This window comes from Equus quagga, chromosome 5 (assembly GCF_021613505.1).
Source record: "Equus quagga isolate Etosha38 chromosome 5, UCLA_HA_Equagga_1.0, whole genome shotgun sequence".
Lineage (NCBI taxonomy): Eukaryota > Metazoa > Chordata > Mammalia > Perissodactyla > Equidae > Equus > Equus quagga.
Window position 1 is genome coordinate 103,056,868 of NC_060271.1, and position 21,085 is coordinate 103,077,952.

General features: G+C 35.2%; 1 protein-coding gene across 3 annotated transcripts in view; it reads right to left on the reverse strand.

Annotated features, from left to right (window-relative positions):
• The window catches only part of PLEKHH2 (pleckstrin homology, MyTH4 and FERM domain containing H2), a 101,738-nt gene that overhangs the window by 16,196 nt on the left and 64,457 nt on the right, over positions 1-21,085 (reverse strand). For all 3 annotated transcript variants that reach the window (XM_046662978.1, XM_046662977.1, XM_046662976.1), the window contains exons 18-24: positions 18,044-18,152; positions 16,991-17,103; positions 10,204-10,383; positions 8,204-8,301; positions 6,625-6,802; positions 5,532-5,687; positions 3,583-3,680 (exon numbers count right to left, since the gene is read on the reverse strand). In XM_046662978.1, coding sequence (XP_046518934.1) covers positions 3,583-3,680; positions 5,532-5,687; positions 6,625-6,802; positions 8,204-8,301; positions 10,204-10,383; positions 16,991-17,103; positions 18,044-18,152 — 932 coding nt within the window. The remainder of the gene's footprint in view (positions 1-3,582; positions 3,681-5,531; positions 5,688-6,624; positions 6,803-8,203; positions 8,302-10,203; positions 10,384-16,990; positions 17,104-18,043; positions 18,153-21,085) is intronic.

Genomic DNA, 21,085 nt, shown 5'->3' on the forward strand with positions numbered 1-21,085 from the left:
AACAGGGGAGCCAGGATTCTAACCCAGGCCATTTCTCTCCAGAGCCCATGTTCTTCACTACTCTGCTATCCCATTCCTGTTCAGCATTAATCACATTGCTAAGATTTTGTGTCTATCTCTCCCTGTAAACAGTAAGATTCTAAACAGTAGGGAAATTCTATTCACCTTTGAATCTCTAGGGCTTCAACAAGGCCTGGCACTGGAAGACACTGAACAGATGTTTACTGCATGAACAGATAAATAAATGGTAGTGAGAAATGCTAAATATGGGAATTATTTGCCAAAAAAGCCTGAAGAATCCACTTTCTGTAGCCTTGGGTAAATGACTTAACTCTCTAAATCTAAAAGATGAAGATAGTAATAATGCCTACCTCGTAGGGGTGTTCTTAGGATTATATGAGATGATGCATACAAAGACCTCAGCACAGGGCCTGGCAAGTGGTAACTGCTCAATAAATATTAGTTATTATTATTATTAATTAGGATTTTTCTCTAGAGGTCTTTAGAATCACAGGAGTCTCTTCGTGTTGGAATTTTTTTTGGTGTGAACGTAGCTGGGAGAAATGGAATAAACCAGATGATCTGTCAAGATGCTTCTTGGCTTTGGAGTCAATGGATACAGGTGCTCTTATCGTCAGCTAAGGTGGCAGATATGGGAATGTTAGACAATGTTCTAGAAAATAATAACGACAAAGGACCACTGAAAACAATCTTTTATTTCAAAGAGGGAGAAAGGAAGAGTTGCTCTCTTCAGAGAAGGACTCTTGCCAGTTTTGTTTTATTAAAAACATGCCTTGATTCTTGAGATTTCAAATACACAGTAAGGAACCAAATTAAATAAGCAGCTTAAATATGAATAGAATTTAAACGTTAGTTTCCAAATGGTCATCTCTGAGACTAAGTTCAAAACCTATCAATTAGATCTTTAACCCCTAAATCTAAATTATTAAAATTCCATAACTTACTAAATATGAATAAAAATTCCAGGATAAAGAGAGCTAGTACTTCAGTTTTGCCTATTACAGTGCTGCTGGACAGGTGAAGAATCAAGCCTTTGGCTGCATGACAGTCACAGCCAGTTCCCCTCCTAACTGTGTCACTGGAAATTAGGGCTCACTGTCTAAGCCATCCATACACATACGCAAAGCACGACCATATTTGGAAACAGTACTTTCTCATAGCTGTGGCTAGCCAGCCATTTCAGACTCCTGTTAAAAATTAAACCTTTAGTTGAGTTGTTGTTTTTCTGATATTGTCATGAGGCTTTTTTTTTTTTTAACAAGGCAATCTTTATTATTTGTTATTTGCAACTTTCTTTGTCCTTTCTCATGGCATTTGCTAGACCTGGAGGATAATTCTTATCTGTGTTTTCCAGACCACCTTTCCCCATTTCATCCAAATTTAATTGTAGGGCCAACCACAGCCATCATAGTTACAATTAGTATGTACTAAGCATTCATAAGGTATGCATTATTAGGAATAGTCTTAGATATGGAAATAATTTCACTTACTTCCAACAAAATCAAATGAGAATTCCTGGACCTCTTCTACATAAAGATATATGGCAGGTCAGGTCCAGGAGCTGGCCCCCTTCCACAAAATGTACGATCAAAACAAAGGAACAGCAATGAGGACCTCTAGATCAGTGCTTCTCAAAACTCAGCATGTATAAGAATCACCTAGAGAATTGTTCAAACACAGACTCCTGGGTCTTACCCCCAGATAGTCTGACTCAAGATGTCTGAAGTGGGCCCTAATTATTTGCATTTCTAACATGTTTCCATGTAATACTGAAGCTGCAGGTCCAGGGCCCACACTTTGAGAACCGTAGCTCCAGCAATTCCAGAACTAAAACAGTCACCTGGAAGGTACAAGTCTTTGAGCCTGGTGTTCTTGCCAGTTATCCAATGGCCAGCGATGAAGGTTGCCATCAGTGGAAACAGGCTCCTCCAGGAGTAAAGCCTATTAGATTTCCATTATCTTAGTAATCCTGCTTATCTCTAGGAAGCATGATTTTAAAACCTTAGATACCAACGCTTAACAGTCACCTTCTAGTTACTCAGAATTCTGGTGAATCAATACAGCTCCTGAGCCCCTGAATAGAGAAGCTCCAGAGGTTCATCACCACCATTTATTTAGATCAAGAGTCTGTTCAAACAGTGGGTGGCCCTTTAGTGGCTGACTGTATGAGAGGAGTCTATAATACGAATGTACCATATTTATTTAACTGTTCCCCTATTAATAAACATGTAAGTTCCCCGCCCCTCCCAACACTTATTTTTCACTGTTATAAAAAAATATGGTAAAGAAGATATAGGACATACTGGAATACTCTTGTCCACGTATTTGGGTATTTTTGTGGAATAGACTATTAGTAAAAGAAACCCTGAACTGGATGAAAGACTATTACATTCTCTATGTTATATAGTGCCTTTACTTCTTACATTCCAATTTTAGGTCTATGAACATCTTCCAAAAGTAGACCTATGAAAGAAGTTAATAGTACACCAATAATCCCACCAGGCTCTTGGTCTGATATTTTAGATTCCTTATTTTATGGGGTACAAGATCCAAATAAAACCAGCAAAATAACTTTTTTTGGTACAGTTAATGTGACCTGGTCAATGAACACTATTTATTACGTACCACCTTCTGCTGATGCATGGAAGAAAAGGAGATATTAAAAAAAAAGAAAAAAAGAAAATCTGGTTTCTGACCATACGCCAAAGTATGTGCTCCAGCCTCACTGGGTTTCTCCTGACTCCTGAAACACTCTGCACAGTCTCCCTCTACCGGCGTTTGAACATCTTTTTCAACCCATTTCAATGCTCCCACACTCCCAGCCCCCTTCTGACCTTGGCATAAGCATCATTTCCTCAAAGAAGCCTCCCAATGGCCAGGCTTCTTGTTATGTGCTCTCACAGAACCACACTCTTTTCTTTCAGAGAACTTAATGTGCAGTTACATATTCATTAGAGTTACTGTATGATTAACAAGCATCTTCCTCACTATCTTGTAAGTTTCCAAAGATCAAGGACTGTGTCTGTGTCTGTTTTTATTACCATTGTATCCAGAACATCTAGCTAAGTGCCTTATAGTTGAAACTCGATAAATACAGAGAGAGAGAGAAAGAATATGAAAGAATGAGAATGAATGAATATGAATATACCACTTCTAAAACACTTAGGTAAACAAGAATATTTCTTCTTACTACAGATCTGCACTTGAGTATTTAGTAAATCTTTATGAAAAATGTTATAATAGTGTTAAAGGAAATTTTGAAGGTGAAAAATTCATCCTTGTATTGACTACCCAAAGAGAGCAGGTATTTTTCCTATTTTTTGTCCAAAAGCATATTTTTATAAAATACAATTATTCATAACATTAGTAGACTGGAATTAGAAACAAAATTTTATGTGACAGTTTCTTCCTATAGAAGTAGAGTTACCATTTACAGAATAACAAACACACAAATAAATATGACAACTTTTGAGGCTATTCCATAGGAAACTAAATTCTAAGTGCATGATTTGAATATAAGTGTATACCCCTACTTTGGCACTTGGCGATAGTATTACACACCTGTTTTTATAAGTGAGGCGAACAGTTCTCGTACCTTCCCATTTCCCAGGGTGCTGGTCTTTGGAAGCCTGTTCCCACTTAGAAATAATGTCACAAATCTAGAAGGGAAGTGGAAAACAAAGATTTATAACGGTTTTCAAATCAGCATCTTTTGAAGACAAGTATGTCTGTAGACTGAAAAATTTCAATTAATATGATCAAACCAAATAGACTGAAGCTTTTGTTTTAAGATTCTGTGCAGCTCTGAGTTTAGAATTTAATTATAAATCACTCTTTGGTCCACTTATCCTTTTGGACACACATTAACTTTGGACTGTGGCCATGAATTTTTTACTCAAAAAGGAATCTTAATGAAGGACTGCATGAGATTGGAAACAAGAAGATTCCAGGAATTTTTTCATGGTTTAGTTAACTGAAGAAGCAACTTTTCTACCTTCTGAGTTTATAAAGATTAGAAAAAATGAAGTTATACCAAAGAAATATGAAATAGAATCTTAAAATTCTTTGATTGGGAAAGAACAAAAAGTCTTTAGAAACCAAAAAAACTGTTTGCTTGTTTTTTAACTGGTCACTTACAGAACTATAAATAAAAGTTTTCAAAAATTTGTGGTAAACATTATTCACCAAAGCCCCTGATATTTACTCAGCTCAAGTCAACCAAAAATGCTAGCTTATCTTCTTGATTAATTATTAACGACAGTCCTCTAGGAGTGGAGTCTGTCTCAAAAATTTACATTTGGATTTGTTGAACTGAACAGGATGTACCTGGAGCTGAGGAGAAAAAAAAGACATTCATTTATCTAGATTTCTCAATACGCAGCTGAAGAGCTAGGCAAAGGGGTCTGGGAGGAAACTATATCTACCAAGCAACTCTCCTGAAGAACTAAGTATGAGTTTTAGCAGTATTCTGTGGAACGCCATGCAGCCCCAACAGCTTGTTCTGCAAGTGGAGCTAGGCTTTGGGAGTTAACTAATGTTTCACGTGCTCTAAACTTGTAAGCTATTACTTACGAATCGAGTTCTTCCCCTAATCTGCCCCAGTGCTTTAATCTCCAAATCATAAAATACCTTCACTCCATAACACGGCACTTATTTCCAAGAGCAATCAAGGACCACATCAAGTAAGGCAAGGGTCCAGACCCAATTCTAGCTGTTTGATATGGGTAAATCATTTCCTGCTCTGGGCCTTGTTTTACAAAATAAGTGGGTTGTTTCTCTAAGGCTCCTTATGTAATTCCATATTACTAGCTGTCACCATCACTAGATGGCAACTTTACCGAGTTATTTTACTATGACCTAGAAAAGCTTTTTAAAATATCTTCCAATGTTCTGTGTTTGCTCACGTCTTTCCTTAAGTCTGGAATCCCTTCTTCATTTCCACAGGTCCATTTTCTACCTATCCTTCAAAGCGCAGTTCAGCTCTTCCCTACTGTCCAATGCTGAACGTAATCTCTTCTTCTGTGGAATGTTCCAGTACTCTGAAAACATTTACCTCTTTCAACTCTAAGGTTATCAGTGTATAAGGCTGCTCTTCCCTAAGCAAATGGTAAGTTCACTGTGGGAGGGACTTGTTCTGGTTCTTCTCTGTATTCCCCACAGGATCCAGTCCAGCTTCTGGACACAATACATAGTTCAATAAATTGCCGAGTGCATGAATAAAATGGAAAGCCATTTTCCTAGAGCTTCCATGTCTTCACCTTAATACCCGAATATTTAGGGTATTGTTACTATTGTTAATTCTTTTCTCCTCTCTAACACGGAGTCTATGTGTGTGCAGACTATATATTAAAAAGTCTATGGCTTCAACAAAGTCCTGCAATTTTCGTGTGTGTGTCAAGATTAGCCTGCTTAAATTTTTGAAAACTCCTCAACTAAACTTGTTGCAAATAGCAAAGAGTAGCTTCTTTGCTGTTTGCTGCGTCTGCCTCCTTAAAAGGACTTGGTTTTACCTTGATGTTTCCTTGAAGACAATGCTCTAAATCCCTGCCAGAAGGATCATCCGTGAACAATGCAAATCCAGACTGTGCTGGCTTCCTCATTCCTGTATCCTGGTTCAAAGTATTCAAAAATTCTTCCACTGTGGTGGATGCATCAAATCCAACTACCTACACAGAAATAACAAAGTCGTTCTCTTAATAAAAAAAGTATGTACGTTTCAAACTTAGATTTCAGGGGGAAAACAGGGCATACTTGATGCATGACTAATGATAACGCATATTTATCTAGGTGCTTTAACTTTTCTTTTCCCTGAAGCTCCACTGGAGAAAATTAATATCATTTTAGTCATTAGCTTGCTGTAAGAATTCAGAAATCTTGGCTTCAGTCCACTGACATGAATCAAAATAGAAAGATCATTTGACAGCTATAAACATCTTGCAGAGATGGTATGCCTACCGATTACAAGCAAACCAAGAACTACAGTACGACATGTAATCTTTAAGCAAACGAAAAAAAATAATAAACAAGAAATGCACTTAAACAAATGAACACCTTTACGCATTTAATATTTGTTTCTTTAATATGCAGTTAAGTATCTGAATTCCGTGATAAATGGCTTATGGCTACAAAGACTAATTGCTAGCCTTGGAACATGTCTGCTTCAGTTAATAAGCAAGAACCTAAATCTGAAAGTTGGGAGGGCCCAAAACTAGGATAAGTTTTCCTAGAAAATTCCTGAGATTTGGAGGCTTTAGAGAGACTAACCTTGTACACACCCAATGTTAGTAATTATTTCCTCTTAGCAGGTGCACTGGTGGGGGAAGGCCTTGACTAAAGTATTTTTGTTTTTCTACATCGGAATTTAATGGCAGTGAAATTCCTCCCTCAATTTGGCTCAATATGGATTTGTTTTTAGTATGAATCCTTTTTCGCAAGACTGTTTCAAAACTCAACTGTTCTGATAGAAGATCTAAGATATTTGCATGTTTAACACCGCCAGCTGCGGACAAAGGTAGGCAGACAGTCTCACCTCCCTGTTCCACAGAGGTTATATATAGGATTCTACGTTAAGCATGTTTGCATCAGACAGAAAGCCTAACCTACCTGATATACCCCATTCATGAAGTGCACGGGGATACTGAAGGGCAAAGAATGATGATAAGGATTTCTAAGAAGGGTTGAAAGAATTTCCATTCTTGAGGGTCTTGCTTCTCGATCTCCATTTTGTTGCGTTCTTTCTACACATCGCTGGCAATAAATGGCGTATTTTCCAAATTCTGTCCTATAATACAAAACTTACGATAAAGCCTAAGAATAAATTTAATTAAGACAACCTAATATATATATATATTAGGAAATATATATATATACAACTGTTAAGAAAGTTTTCCTGGGTGTACATTATTACAATGTATTATGCTAAATTTGACAATAATTTTTTTTGAATGATAATCTTAAACCACTGTAACTTTTCTCAAATTCCAGTCTTTTTACTTTTGCCACTGACTGAATCAAACTTCTACACAAACATTCTTCACCTTTATCATATTATAGACACAAAATGAATTTAAAATTAGCAGTCATTATATAATCAATATACAGTGATTATATGAACAAATATAAAGAAAATAATTGTATAAATAGTGTAGGATAACTTAAGAAACACATGATGCAGCAGAGTTCTCTTCTGAAGAACACACAGGCTAATGTTTGACTGCTAAACAAGATAGGAACATATCTTCAAACAAAAATAAAAATACAGTTTCCTTTTTTACTCTATGAAAACATGCACCTCTTAAAAAACATTAAGCATTAAACAAAACCACCGGAGCAAATAAATGTAAAAGCTGTATAGAGACCTCATTTGCCCTCATTTGTTATAAATAATTTTTATCCTACTTATAAAACCAGATAGATAACATTTCTAGATATATTTGTATTCAAGCGCCCTCTAGGCAGACTCTAAAATGTCACCCTTTGTCTGGGGGCTTCTCAGTGACTGCATCTGAAATCACATGACCCAGATCAGAGTCTCCAAAATATATTATAAACTGGAAGATATTTTCCTACTGCTTCCAAGTTGTTTTTTGTTTCATTGTGTTTGTTTGTTTTAGTCCCAGAGTCTATTTAAGCAATCCAACAGAACTTCTTGGACAAAATGATCCTGATAACCCTTGGCTGAGTGGCCTAGGTCCAACTGTTAGGAAGTCATTCTGACAGTTGGATTTTAAATGTCTTTTTCAAAGGAGTAAAAATTCTGAAGTAATTCAAATACACACAATTATAAAAGGAAGGAAGACCATCAGGGAAGTCTTCTATATAAAAGAATTCAACGTGAAGAAAAACAGTCACAGGGAAAAGGAAGGAAACGAAATAGCTGTTTTTATTGAAATGAACACCCACTAATGCTAAGTCATTCATATTTGAAATGTACATAGACTTTTCACTTAAAAATATTCTTTGTCAGGTTTTCAAGCTTTAACTGCAATCTTCCATGAGAGATTAACATAACAAAGGAAATATTTTCCAAGCTCCATGTAAATGATAACCAAAGGCTTCTTGTACTAATATTTGTTTCACACATTCTTCCACGAATGCACCCAGCAGGTTACTAAATACTTATGATTTATTGTAGACTTTCAGGGGCCACATAAACGGTTCAGTTGGCTAGTTTTCTGCACACCTGGAATCTGCATTCCTCTTTAGGTGGAGCCTGAGGAGCCACAGGAAAGGATGATGGGGAAGGAAGAGCCCAACACAGAGCGCCAAGAGCTGCCAGCCCTGGGCAAAGAGAAGCACCATAGGTTAGACACCACATGGCAGACAGATCCACATCAGAACAAGTGTGACTGACAGAAGTCGTGAGAGCAAAGGGATGATGACAGTCTTTCTTGACCCAAAATGTTTTTGCTTCTTCCACATATACATTATCTCCTTAGAGCATTTACAATATATAAAAACATAGAAACTCCACTTTGGGTCAGATCCATAATCCATCTAGTTGTGTATATTATTGTCTACAATGAGGTACTACAGACATGTAGATATAGCAATCCTTGTTGACATCACACAAAGATTAGGGACATTGTTCCTTTTTTGTTCACTTATGCATTTACTCATCCATTAAAATACAAGTAATGGCTGTGAGAAAGGGCAGATGGAAAAACAGTATAAAATCATGTACCCAAAAACAAAACCAATCTACCCACACATAAATACATTCATAAATACCTAAATAAGCAGTAAGTATAAAAATATTAACAGAGGTATCTTTAGGTAATAGGATTATATGTAATTTTTTCTTTGCTTTGTTCTGTAGTCTCTTTTCTATTTTAAATTTTTTCATTATGCAAGTATAACTTCAATAATTTTTAAAATTTACATAATAAGGAAAGGGGAGGGGAAGGCACTGTCTCTGCCCTTGAGGAACCTACAGTCTAGGAGAAGATGTTATATATTTAAACAGTGATTTACAATATAACATAGTTAATACCATGTAATTTTTTTTAAAAAAAAGTATAACCAACGGAAGGAAGGATTAACTGCTGTGGGAGTCAGGGAAGAATCTCCAGGAGAGATGTTGCTTGGGCCAGACTGTCTACAGGTGGGAAGAAAGAAGAGGGATCCAGGTGACAGGAATAATGCCAGGAGCAAGGTGAAGGATAATGCAAAGGCAGAGTGTGTTTGAAGAATAGAGAGAGTTTATTCATTCACTGTACGCTGGAGGCAGGATGCATAAAATGAAGTGGAGAAAGCCGAAGCCACTGGAGCCAGAGTATGAAGGGCCCTTGATGCAAATGAAGCTTAAGCTTTACAACCCTTCTCATGCACAAGCCCCTTTCAAGTCCCTGGGACAGGTGCTCTTAACTGTGTTTACATGGTCATATGTTCTTTTAAAATGTATAAAAGTAATGTATTTTGTACTCTTTTTCTTAGAGAGTACAAAATATTCATTGTATAAACTTCAAGTCCCACAAAACCTGGATCCACCCTGAGAGTTCTATATGCTAGGGTAAGAAATTTCTGTTTTATCCTGTGGTTGACAGGCAGTCAATAAGCAAAGATTAAAACAGGCATTCATTGAAGAGTAAACACAAGTCACTAAAACCCACTTGAAAAATACATTCAACTGCACTAATAATTAAAGAAACGCATCCTAAATCAGTAGTGAAATAGTACTTTTTCACCTGGAAAGAATTTGAAAGAAGAATTATCTGAATATTATTGAAAACATAAGGAAATTCTAGAAATAAATTCAAAGAAATTCACTAGAGTTGTACACAAAATTTAGGTGCAAAGATGTCTCCTGTAGTGGTATTTATTACAGGAAAAATAATTGGAACAACCTGAATGTATAGTAATTGATATTAATGCAACTATTAATATTTTGAAGAATGTTGAAGGATTCGGGAAATGATTATGTTCTATAGTTTAAAAAAGTAGTATGGACACCATAACTCTTGTAATATGAAAAATTGTGAGTGTGTATAAACATACACACATATACATTTACATATAGACATACACATATATAAATAAAACAAAAGGATATACTTCAAGATATTAATAATTTTTCCTTTTCATGCTTTTGTATTTTCCAAATGTCTACACTGAATATGTATCATTCTTACAATGAGGAAAACAACAACATTTTAAATTGCATGTATATGTATCAGTATATACCTGCAATGGTCCTGGTTGATTCTGAGGCTGTCTCCGTCTTGTCTGTTTAATGAGCTGACAGCAAATTTCATTCTGTAGCTCAGGATGTGTCAAACAGATTTGCAAAGCGCTCTGGGCTAGAGATACGTGGTAATCAATTGCAGGGGAGTCAACTGCTGCATTTATAAAAAGCTGGCAGGTCTGAATTAGACAAAAAAAATTGGGATACTCAAGGTAAGAAATGATTAGATTTATTCTGCATGAATTATATTGATTCTCTTCTTAGCAACAGTTTTTGTTTAAAAGGATGGAAAAAGATATATTATGATAACACGAATCGAAAGAAATCTGGAGTGGCTACGTTAGTATCAGACAAAGTAGATTTCAGAGCAAGGAACACTGCCAGAGAGAAAGAGGGGCATTTTATAATGATAAAGGGGTCAGTTCATCTAGAGAACATAACAATCCTAAATGTTTATGTGCTTAATAACAGAGCTTCAAAATACATGGTGCAAAAACTGACAGGACTGCAAGAAGAAACAGACAAATCCACAGTTACAGTCAAAGATTTCAACTCCCCTCTCTCAATAATTGAAAGAACAAGTAGACAGAAAATCAGTATGGATTTAGAAAACCTGAACAACACTATCAACCAACTGGACCTAACTGGCATTTGTAGAACACTGCACCTAAGAGCAGAATATGCAATCACATGAAGGGCATATGGAACATTAACGACCTATAGGCCACCAGACTATAAGATTCATAAGGACAGGAGCTATGTCTTATTTATCTTTGTATCCTCCACACAGCATAAAATGATACAGTAAATTTATAATGAATAAATAGATTTAAAATTTGATTAAATAAATATACATATTAAGAAAGACCAAAGGGAAGTGTTCATAAACACCAATGATTGGCTTTAATTATTGTGTTGTTATATAGTAGGTAGTCTTTATCTCTTCTGAGAACAGAATATAATCAAATACATTTAGTCTCTAACCTAAAGCATTGCTGCCCAAAGCATTACATGAAATGCTCAATGGAAAAAGATTTCCACCATTAAATAGTCTTGCAAAAATCTTGAAGATTTGTATCATATTAGCATATTAAAGGATCTGAGAAATCTTGCTATGAAAAGTAAACAAGGAAACAAATAATTTCATTTGTTTAATCCAGAGTTTTCTAAATTTATTTGACTACAATCCCTTCCCATCTTTGTTTTTTAATAGTAAATCGCAATTAGCATCTTAACTAGTTTACTGAGAAAAATATTTTGGGAAATAGTAGCCTATATAACTTAAAATGGATGTAAATAAGTGCTTTTTTTTTCCTCCCAAGAGACTAAATTTTAGAATAGGTTACTAGGAAAAGGTTATAGTATAATCTTCCTTAGCAATATTTCAAGGTAAGATATTAATATTTATCATTCTTCATCTTAACAGTTCATTTTAATACAACTGAAAATTTATTATGTTCATGACTGGAAGAGTAGCTACTCCTACTTGAGAAAGTTTGGAATGGCATTGCCTAGAGGCTCGGGAAGCAACTTCAATCCTTGTGAGTTTTCTATGAATTCTTAAAAACATTTGCATGTACAATCTCAAGTTATTATAATGTATCAAATATATTTGTAGTTATAGTGTAATAAAAATATTTGTTTTAATTAAATATATTGGGCTTATTATTGACATTGAAATTTGGAAATAAAATAAAGTTCTGGGAGGTAAATCAATTTCTTTTAAGCAGGTTCTTCAACTGTCAGTCTTTCTTCCTTAGAATAAGTGTCATAAAACAAAAAATACTGCTTGTCATAGCATATAGATGGATCTTGCTTTTTTATACACTCTGACAATCTCTGCCTTTTAATTGGAATGTTTACCCATTTATGTTTAATGTGATTATTAGTATGGTCAGGAATAAATCTACTCTCTTGCTATTCATTTTATATTTGTCTCATATGTTCTTTTTCTGTTTTCCTCTTTTTCTTCCTTTTAAAAAATTGCTTGAGTATATTTTATGGTTCCGTTTTACCTCCTTTGTTGGCTTATTAGCTATACCTCTTTGATTTTTTCATTAAGTGGCTGCTTCAGGGTTTATAGCATATATTTTAATCTTATCACAGTCTACCTTTAAGGAATATTATATCACTTCATGTAGTCTAAAAACCTTATAATAGTATACTTCCATTTCCCTTCTCTCAGTCTTTGTGCTATTGTTGTCATATATTTTATTTCTATATATAATTTTAAACCTCACATTATAACATTATTATTTTTGCTTTAAACCATCAATTATCTTTTATAGAGATTTAAATATTAAGGAAAAATTCCTATATATGTACCCATATATTGCCATTTCTAGTGCTCTTCATTCCTCTGTATAGATCCAGATTTCCATCTGGCATCATTTGCTGTCTGCCTAAAGGGCATCCTTAAACATGTCTTATAGTATTGTTCTGCTGGGGATTAATTCTTTCAGTTTTTTTATATCTGAAAAAGCCTTTATGTCATCTTTGTTTTTGAAACATATTTTCACCAGATATAGAATTCTAGTTTGACAGATTTTTTTTTCTTGCAGTTCTTTAAAGATGTTACTCCACTATCTTATGACTTGCATAGTTTCCAATAAGAAGCTAGCTGTCATTCTTTTCTATGTTCTCTGTGTGTTATGTTACTCTCCCCCCTACACGTACGTAGCTGCTTTTAAGATTTTCTCTTTATAACTTGTATAAAGCAATTGAATATGATGTGCCTTAGTGTGGTTTTCTTCATATTTCTTCTGTTTGAGATTCATCAAGCTTCTTAGATTTCAGAGTTTAGTTTTCATTAAATTTGGAAAACTTTAAGCCATTATTAATTAAATATTTTTCTTCCCTCTTTTGTGGGACTCAATTCCATATATATTAGGCTGCTTGAAATTGTCCCACAGCTCACTGTACTCTATTCAAATTTTTTTCAGTTTTTTTCACTCTGTTTCATTTTGGATAATTTTTATTGCTATGTCTTCAAGTTCACTAGTCGTTCCTACTGCATTCTCATCTGTTGTTAATCTCATCCAGTGTGTTTTTATTTTAGCCACTGCATTTTCCATCTCTAAAAGTTCAATTTGGGTCTTTTAAATATCTTCCATTAGTCTCGTTAAAATGCTCGTGCTTTCCTCTACCTTCTTAGACATATGAAGTGTGGTAGCTAATCTCTAAGATGGCTCCCAATGGTCTCCACCTCTCGATATTCAGACCCTTAGGTAATCCCCTTCCATATTGTACTAGAGTTGGTCTGTGTAACCAGTAGAATATGGCATAAATGATAGCATGCCATGTCTGAGATTAGGTCATTAAAAGTCAATGTGGGGGCTGGCCCCGTGGCCGAGTGGTTAAGTTCGCGCGCTCCGCTGCAGGCGGCCCAGTGTTTAGTTAGTTCGAATCCTGGGCGCGGACATGGCACTGCTCATCAGACCACGCTGAGGCAGCGTCCCACATGCCACAACTAGAAGAACCCACAACGAAGAATACACAACTATGTACCGGGGGGGCTTTGGGGAGAAAAAGGAAAAAATAAAAAATCTTTAAAAAAAAAAAAAAGTCAATGTGGCTTCCATCTTGAGTACTCTACTTGATGCCCAGTGTGTTAGGAAATCTTTCCACTCTGGATGATAGGCACACAAACTATTTCCATCTCTGTGTAAGCTCCAGGAATTTTTTTGCCTATTCCTTTCTGGTAGTTCTTTCCCTAGCCTCAGGTCGTTTCCTCACACACATATGCTTATCAACTCTCAGCTGAAAACTCAAAAGGAATCCACTACAGATCTCTGGCGTGCTCTCTTCAGCTCTCTTCTCTCAGTCTTGTGAATTCTAACCACCTTGGCCTCCTCAAATTCTGAACTTTGTCTTGGAAATTCAGGAAAACTGCCAGGCTCTATTTGTGTTCACCCTTCCTGTACTGAAGTCTTGAAACTCTCTCCAGACATTTAAGCTGCAGCAATCATATGGCTTACTTCTCTTGCTTTTCTGAGGATTATTGTCCTGCACTGCCTGTCACTCAATGTCTGAAAACCACTGGTAGGGTAAATCCAGTCCCTGTTGCTCCATCATGGCAAAAGTAGAAGTTCTTCCTTTTCTCTTCTAACTGGTTGATGTTTGTACATATAAAAGGTTTTGCTTTCCACTTATTAATTTTATACCTCACTATCTAACTGAATTATCTTTTTGTCTGTAGTAGTTTGGGTTTTTTTTGGTTTTCTAGGTATACAGTTATATCACCTGTAAATATTTGCATTTCCAATTTGTATGCTTCTAATTTTTTATTCTCTAAGTTACAATAGGTAAATATTCCTAATAGAATACTAAATAATATTAATAATAATGAAGATAAACTCTGCATAAATTATACTTTAAAAGTTTAAAAAATAATAATGGAGAGTCATTATCCTTGTCTTGTTCCTCACTTTAGTGGAACTGTTTCAAGCATTTCCCAATAAAGCATGATGCCTGTTTTTAGCTCAGACAGAAATATCTTACCATGTTCAGGAAGTATATATCACTATTTTATGGATATTAAATTTGTCATCTATAGAGATGATTGTCTACCTAATAATAAATAATATTAAGGGATATCCTAATATTTAGCCATCCAAATATCTCTCGGTCATCATTTAGTATTCTTTTTAATATGATGCTAGATTCTGTTTACTAATTTTATTAGTTTTTGCATGAAATGCTCTGTTTTGTACAATCTTTTCTGGGGTTTGGTGTCAAATACTTACTTCAAAATAAGAATCGAGTGATATGATGATTAAGAATTGCTTCAAAATAATCTAATTTGGGGGAGTAGTGGGGATGGGGAGAATAAAACAAAATTGGTCACGTATTGATGACTGTGGCGTTGGGTACTTTATTTTCTTCCAAAATAAAGAGTAAAAGAAAAAATTTTTGGAAAATTTCCTTTTCTAAGCTTTGGGACAGTTTAAAAAGCATTGAAATAATCTACACTTATAAAGTTTGGTAAATTCCTCTGTTTAAATTTTCATTCACCTGTGGGATTGATTTTGGCCATATATATTTTGTTATAAAGATGATAACTTCATCCAGATTTTCAAATGTATTTGTATAGAGCCTTTCTTGCTGTGGGTATTTGTGTATTCTACAGGTGGATTTTAAAAAATTTTCTATTATGGTAATTTTAAACATGAAGAAAAGTAGAGAGAAGAGTATAATGAACACTCATTACACCAATGTCAACGATTATTAGCAGCATTTTGCCAAACTTGTTTCATTCAATCCCCCTTCCACTTTTTTTCTGGAGTATTTTAATGCAAATCATGATATTTTACCAATAAATATTTCAGTATGGCTCTCCAATTGATAAAGATTTTTTCCCATAACCATCATGTCATCATAACCCCAAATTAACAATAATTCCTTAATATTATCTAATAAACAAATAATTTTTTTGAAATGAGGGAAATGGAGGCAAGAAGAAGCCAAAAGAAAGACAAAAATTGAGACTCTAAGAGACTAGAAGAAAATGAAGTACCAAGGGTCTGGTGTGGAGTCAAGACCTGAGTGCATGGAAGGTATACTATATTCTGAAACTGGAGGAAGGAGGAGAAAATAGACGAAAGAAGGCTGTTAAGAAGAGAGATTTGAGGGGATCATGTGTGATGCCGTCTAATTTTTTCAATGAAACAGAAGGTAAGTTTGTTTTGAGGAGCATAACTGAGTAGGGAGTTGGAGGAGGACGTGACCAAAGACAAGCAAAAAGAGAAGACAGTCGACATTCTCAGGAATGAAGACCATGATCTATATTGGCTCCAGTCCACATGGTTGTTTGATGCTTTCCAGCAGTGCACATGTGATTAATGTGGAGGCAGACAAGACAGCAGTATTGATCTAGGTTGGGGTTTGGCTGAAGAATGCATGGAATTATGGGTCCCAAGGAACTATGAGTATTAATAAAAAGTAACCTAGACTGGTTAAAGAAGGAGGAAAAGCCAAGGGGCAGTCATCATGCTCCTTCTTGATCTTAAAGAAAATATATGGCCCAAAATAAAGGTCTTAGTGAGGATGAAAAGTGGAAGAGTAAGAAAATAATAGAGCTCATAGGCTAAGAGATTATGGTTACAGAAAGAGATACTAGAATTTAAGCTTTTAGAGGTGGCATACTTGTAAAGAATGGTGAGTCAGGGTGTAAACACGGAGAATGGGAAGGTGAAGTAGCCAAGAGGTGAAGCTTACTGGCACTGAGCAGGTCAGGAATCTTAAGACCATAGCATTGGTGAATCGTTCACGATAACAGCAAGATTTGAGGTGGAGAGAAAGAATGTGAGTTGGGAGCCAAAATCCTTAATCAAATTTGAGGAGCTATTACAAGGTGATTGATGACAGAGATGGGGGGGGTGATAAAGAGTGATGTCGTCGAATGGCAAGTTTTAAGTGATCAGGGATTTCTAATAGATGTTGAGTAACAAGAATTTGAGAGTAGCATTGGAGAAGACCCCTCTCCCAATACTGAGATTAGCGCGATGTGAGAAATCTCTCCATTTGAAAGGCTGAAGAGGAAATGATTCTTCTGATATTGTGTTTCACATTGCCCAAACTGCAGATCGTTTATTTCAGTAAATCCCAAAGCCTCACTCAGAAAGCATATTAGATTCATCTAATTTTATTTCAGTAAATTTTCTTAATCATTATCATCATCACATTTTGAATTTTCTTGGACAGGGTGAAACTTTACAACCTAAATTATTTATTTTTATTTTTTCCAATTAAATTTTTAACAACATAGAACTCCATATAAAATTTTACCTTAAATAATTTAATAGCTTCTGTCTGCAGAGCTTCAGAAGGTAGTGTTGTCAGAGGGGAAATGATTCCTTCTTTGCTGTGACACAAAGTAGGGTGTCTCCATATCTGAGAAGCTAAATATAGAATAAAATATGAACAGAAAACAGAAAGAATCACTTATTTTGGCCTCCCATTAAACTAGCCCTTTAAAAAACAGCTCATTCAGGCCTGGCTCACACATGAAGGTCAGGAAAAACCTTTGGCAACATTATTTTACTTCAGTTTCCAGGCCACTGGGATTTTCACATTTCTGTTTTGGATAAATTAAATCTAGAAGAGTTTGGTCCTAATATTTGAAGCTGAAACAAGTCTACCAGGGCATTATCATGTCACTCAAATGTGTTAAAAACTGGTGACCTAGGTAGGGAGATGACTATACATGAGAAGGAGCTGGGGAGAGAGATATAGAGAGGGAAGCCAAAGTAGGAGGCGATAGAAAGATAAAGAGGAACTCGAAGTCACTCCTAAAATCGACATTTATTAAATTCCTGTGCTGAACACTGCAAATAAAATTTGATCTCTCTTACCAGGTAAAGCATCACACAAAATCTAGACTCTCAATGGGAAAACCTTAGCTACAAGAAAATTTCAATGCAAAGCAACAAACGCTATAAAAGGGTTAAATGGCAAAGTGCATTGAGACATAATTTTAACATTTATTAAGCACCTTTTATGAGCCAATGCCGAGCTGGGGTGGGCTGGCTGGGAGAGCTCCTAAGGTAGGTAGGATTTCATCAGGTTGATGCAGAATGTGAAGGAAGGGGGGTATCCCAGGCAGAGGGAGTCATGTGGGTAAAGGCAGAGAGGTGTGACAGGACATGGCATATTGAGGAATGATGGTGTCTCTGGAGCATAAGAACCACAATGAGAATCCTGGCCCATGACAAGAAAAGTACAGATGAAAAGATGGGTACATTGCTTGGAACAAGGAACCTACAAAGTGAAAACTCCATTAGGCTAAAGGGGTTGGGGTCCATTTCATAAACCACAGAGCCTTATATGTTATGAACTTACAAGGTTCTCCTTCTATATTTAGCAATTTGCAAACAAGTTGTTCAAATTCAGATCCGACATTTACATTGTTACTTCCAGCTGCAACAGTCAGATGATAAAGCCAAGTGTCCTTAAAATCAGAACATATTAATAGAGATGTTAACCAAGATATAGTTTTTGACGACTTAAGAAAAAAACAACTTGCATAAACAGTACAAAACTTTGACACTGAAAAAACTCTTTAATTTTTAAATAATAACTAAAAGCCACTTAATCAAGCAGTTCTGAAGCAGGCTCACTTGAATTGTGTTCATAGTACCTTTTCCCATTGTTCACATCTTTATTATTTTCCATATATGTTTCTTAGAAAAGCACGATAAAATTAAGGAAACTAATATGATATTAAGAGACTAGAATAAAGACAACCAGTTAATATTCTTTTAAGAAATCAATAAATTCTATCAAATTTAAAATCTGACTGCCAATACATACATATAACACATACAAAGTACTTAAGAAATCCAGAAAATTTAAAGAAGAAAATAATACCCAGAAAGAACATACCTCAACACAATAAAGGCCATACAAGAAAAGACCACAGCTAGTATCACACTCAATGGTGAAAAACTGAAAGCTTGTCCTCTAAGATCTGGAACAAGGCAAGGATGCCCACTCTCGCCACGTCTATTCACCATAGCACTGGAAGTCCTCGCCAGAGCAATAGAGCAGGAAAAGGAAATAAAAGGCACCCAAATCGGAAAGGAAGAAGAAAATTATCTCTGTTGCAGATGACATGATCTTTTATGTAGAAGACTTTAAAGATTCCATAAAAACTCTATTAGAATTAATTATAAAAGTCAGCAAAGTTGCAGGATACAAAATCAACATGCAAAAATAAGGTCCATTTCTATACACTAACAACAAATTATCTGAAAAGGAAGTTAAGAAAACAATCTCATTTACAATAGCAAAGAAAAAAAGAATAAAATACTTAGGAGTAAACTTAACCAAGGAGGTGAAAGACTTGGACACCAAAAACAATAAAACATTAATGAAAGAAATTAAAGCAGACACAAATAAATGGAAATACATCTAATGTTCACGGATTGGAAGAATTAATATTTTAAAAAGTCCATACGGCTGAAAGCAATCTACAGATTCAATGCAATCCCTATCAAAATCCCAATTTTTTTTGGTTTTTGCTTTTTACAGAAACAGAAAAAACAATCCTAAAATTTACATGGAATCCCAAAAGACCCCAAATAGCCAAAGCAAGTTTGAGCAAAAAGAAAAAAGCTGGAGGCACCACACTTCCTGATTCAAAATATATTACAAAGTAATATATCAAAATAGTATGGTACTAGCATAAAAATAGACATTTAAGCCAAAGGAACAGAATAGAGGGCCCAGAATAAACCCATGCATATATGGTCAACTAATTTTTGACAAGGGTGCCAAGAATACACACCAGGGACAAGACAGTTTTTTCCATCAATGATATTGGGAAAACTGGATATCCAAAGGCAAAAGAATGAAATTGGACCCTTATCTCCAAAAGCACAGGCAACAAAATCAAAAATAGACAAGTGGGATTACATCAAACTAAAAAGCTTCTGCACAGCAAAGGAAACCATCAACAAAATGAAAAGCAACCCCCTAGTGGGAGAAAATATTTGCAAATCATATGTGATAAGGGGTTAATATCCAAAATATACAAAGAACTCATATCACTCAATAGCAAAAAAGACAAACAATCCAATTAGAAAATGGGCAGAGGATCTGAATAGACATTTTTCCAAAGAGGCCATACAGATGGCAAACAGGTACACAAAACGGTGCTCAACATCATTAATATCAGGGAAATGCAAACCAAAACCACAATGAAATATCACCTCACATCTGTCAGAATGGCTATTACTAACCATTATTATTAACCATATTATTATTATTAATCATATTATTATTATTATTATTAACCATAACGAGTGTTGGCAAGGATGTGGAGAAAAGGGAACGCTTGTACACTGTTGGTGGAATGTAAACTGGTGCAGCCACTATGAAAAACAGTATGGAGGTTCCTAAAAAAATTAAAAATAGAACTATCGTATGATCCAGGAATTCCACTTCTGAGTATTTATTTGAAGGAAACTTGGTAATATAAATTTGTATAAAACACTAACTCAAAAAGATATATGCACCTCTATGTTCACTGCAACATTATTTACAAAGCCAAGACATGGAATCAAATGTCCATCGATGATGAAAGGATAAAGAAAATGTGGTATATACATACAATGGAATATTATTCAGCCTTAAATAAAGGAGGAAGTCCTGCCATTTGTGACACCATGGATGAAACTGGAGGATTATGCTAAGTGAAATAAGCCAGACACAGAAAGACAAATGCTACATAATACCACTTACATGATGAATCTCAAAGAATCAAACCCATAGGAGCAGAAAGTGGAATGGTAGTCAACAGGGGCCAGGGGAAAGGGGAAATAGGGAGATATTGGTCAAAGGATTCAAAGTTTTGGTTATACGAGATGAATTAGTCCTAGAGATCTACTGTATAACGTAGTGCCTACGGTCAACAATATTGCATTGTATACTTAAAAATTTACTAAGAGGGTAGATCTTATGTTCTTATCATACACATATAAAAATAATAATAATAAAAAAGAGGTCGAGAGGAAACTTTTGGAAGTGATGAATAGGTTTATGGCATAAATCGTGATGCTTTCATAGGTGCATATTATCTCCAAACACATCAAGTTGTATACATTAATTATGTACAGCTTTTTGTATTAAAAATGCAAGAAGGAAAAGAAAATACTCCATTTTTCTACTCCCCAAATATAACTGCTGGCCTCTTTTGCACTCTATTAAAATATATATGTAGATTATATTTTCACATAGTTGAGATTATATTAAAAATAGACGATTAGAATTTCTGAATTTTACTAATATCGTATGAATACTTCCTTATTGCCAAAATTTCTTAATAGAAAAGTTATAAAGACTACAGGATATTCCAGTACATGGACATATCATATTTATTTA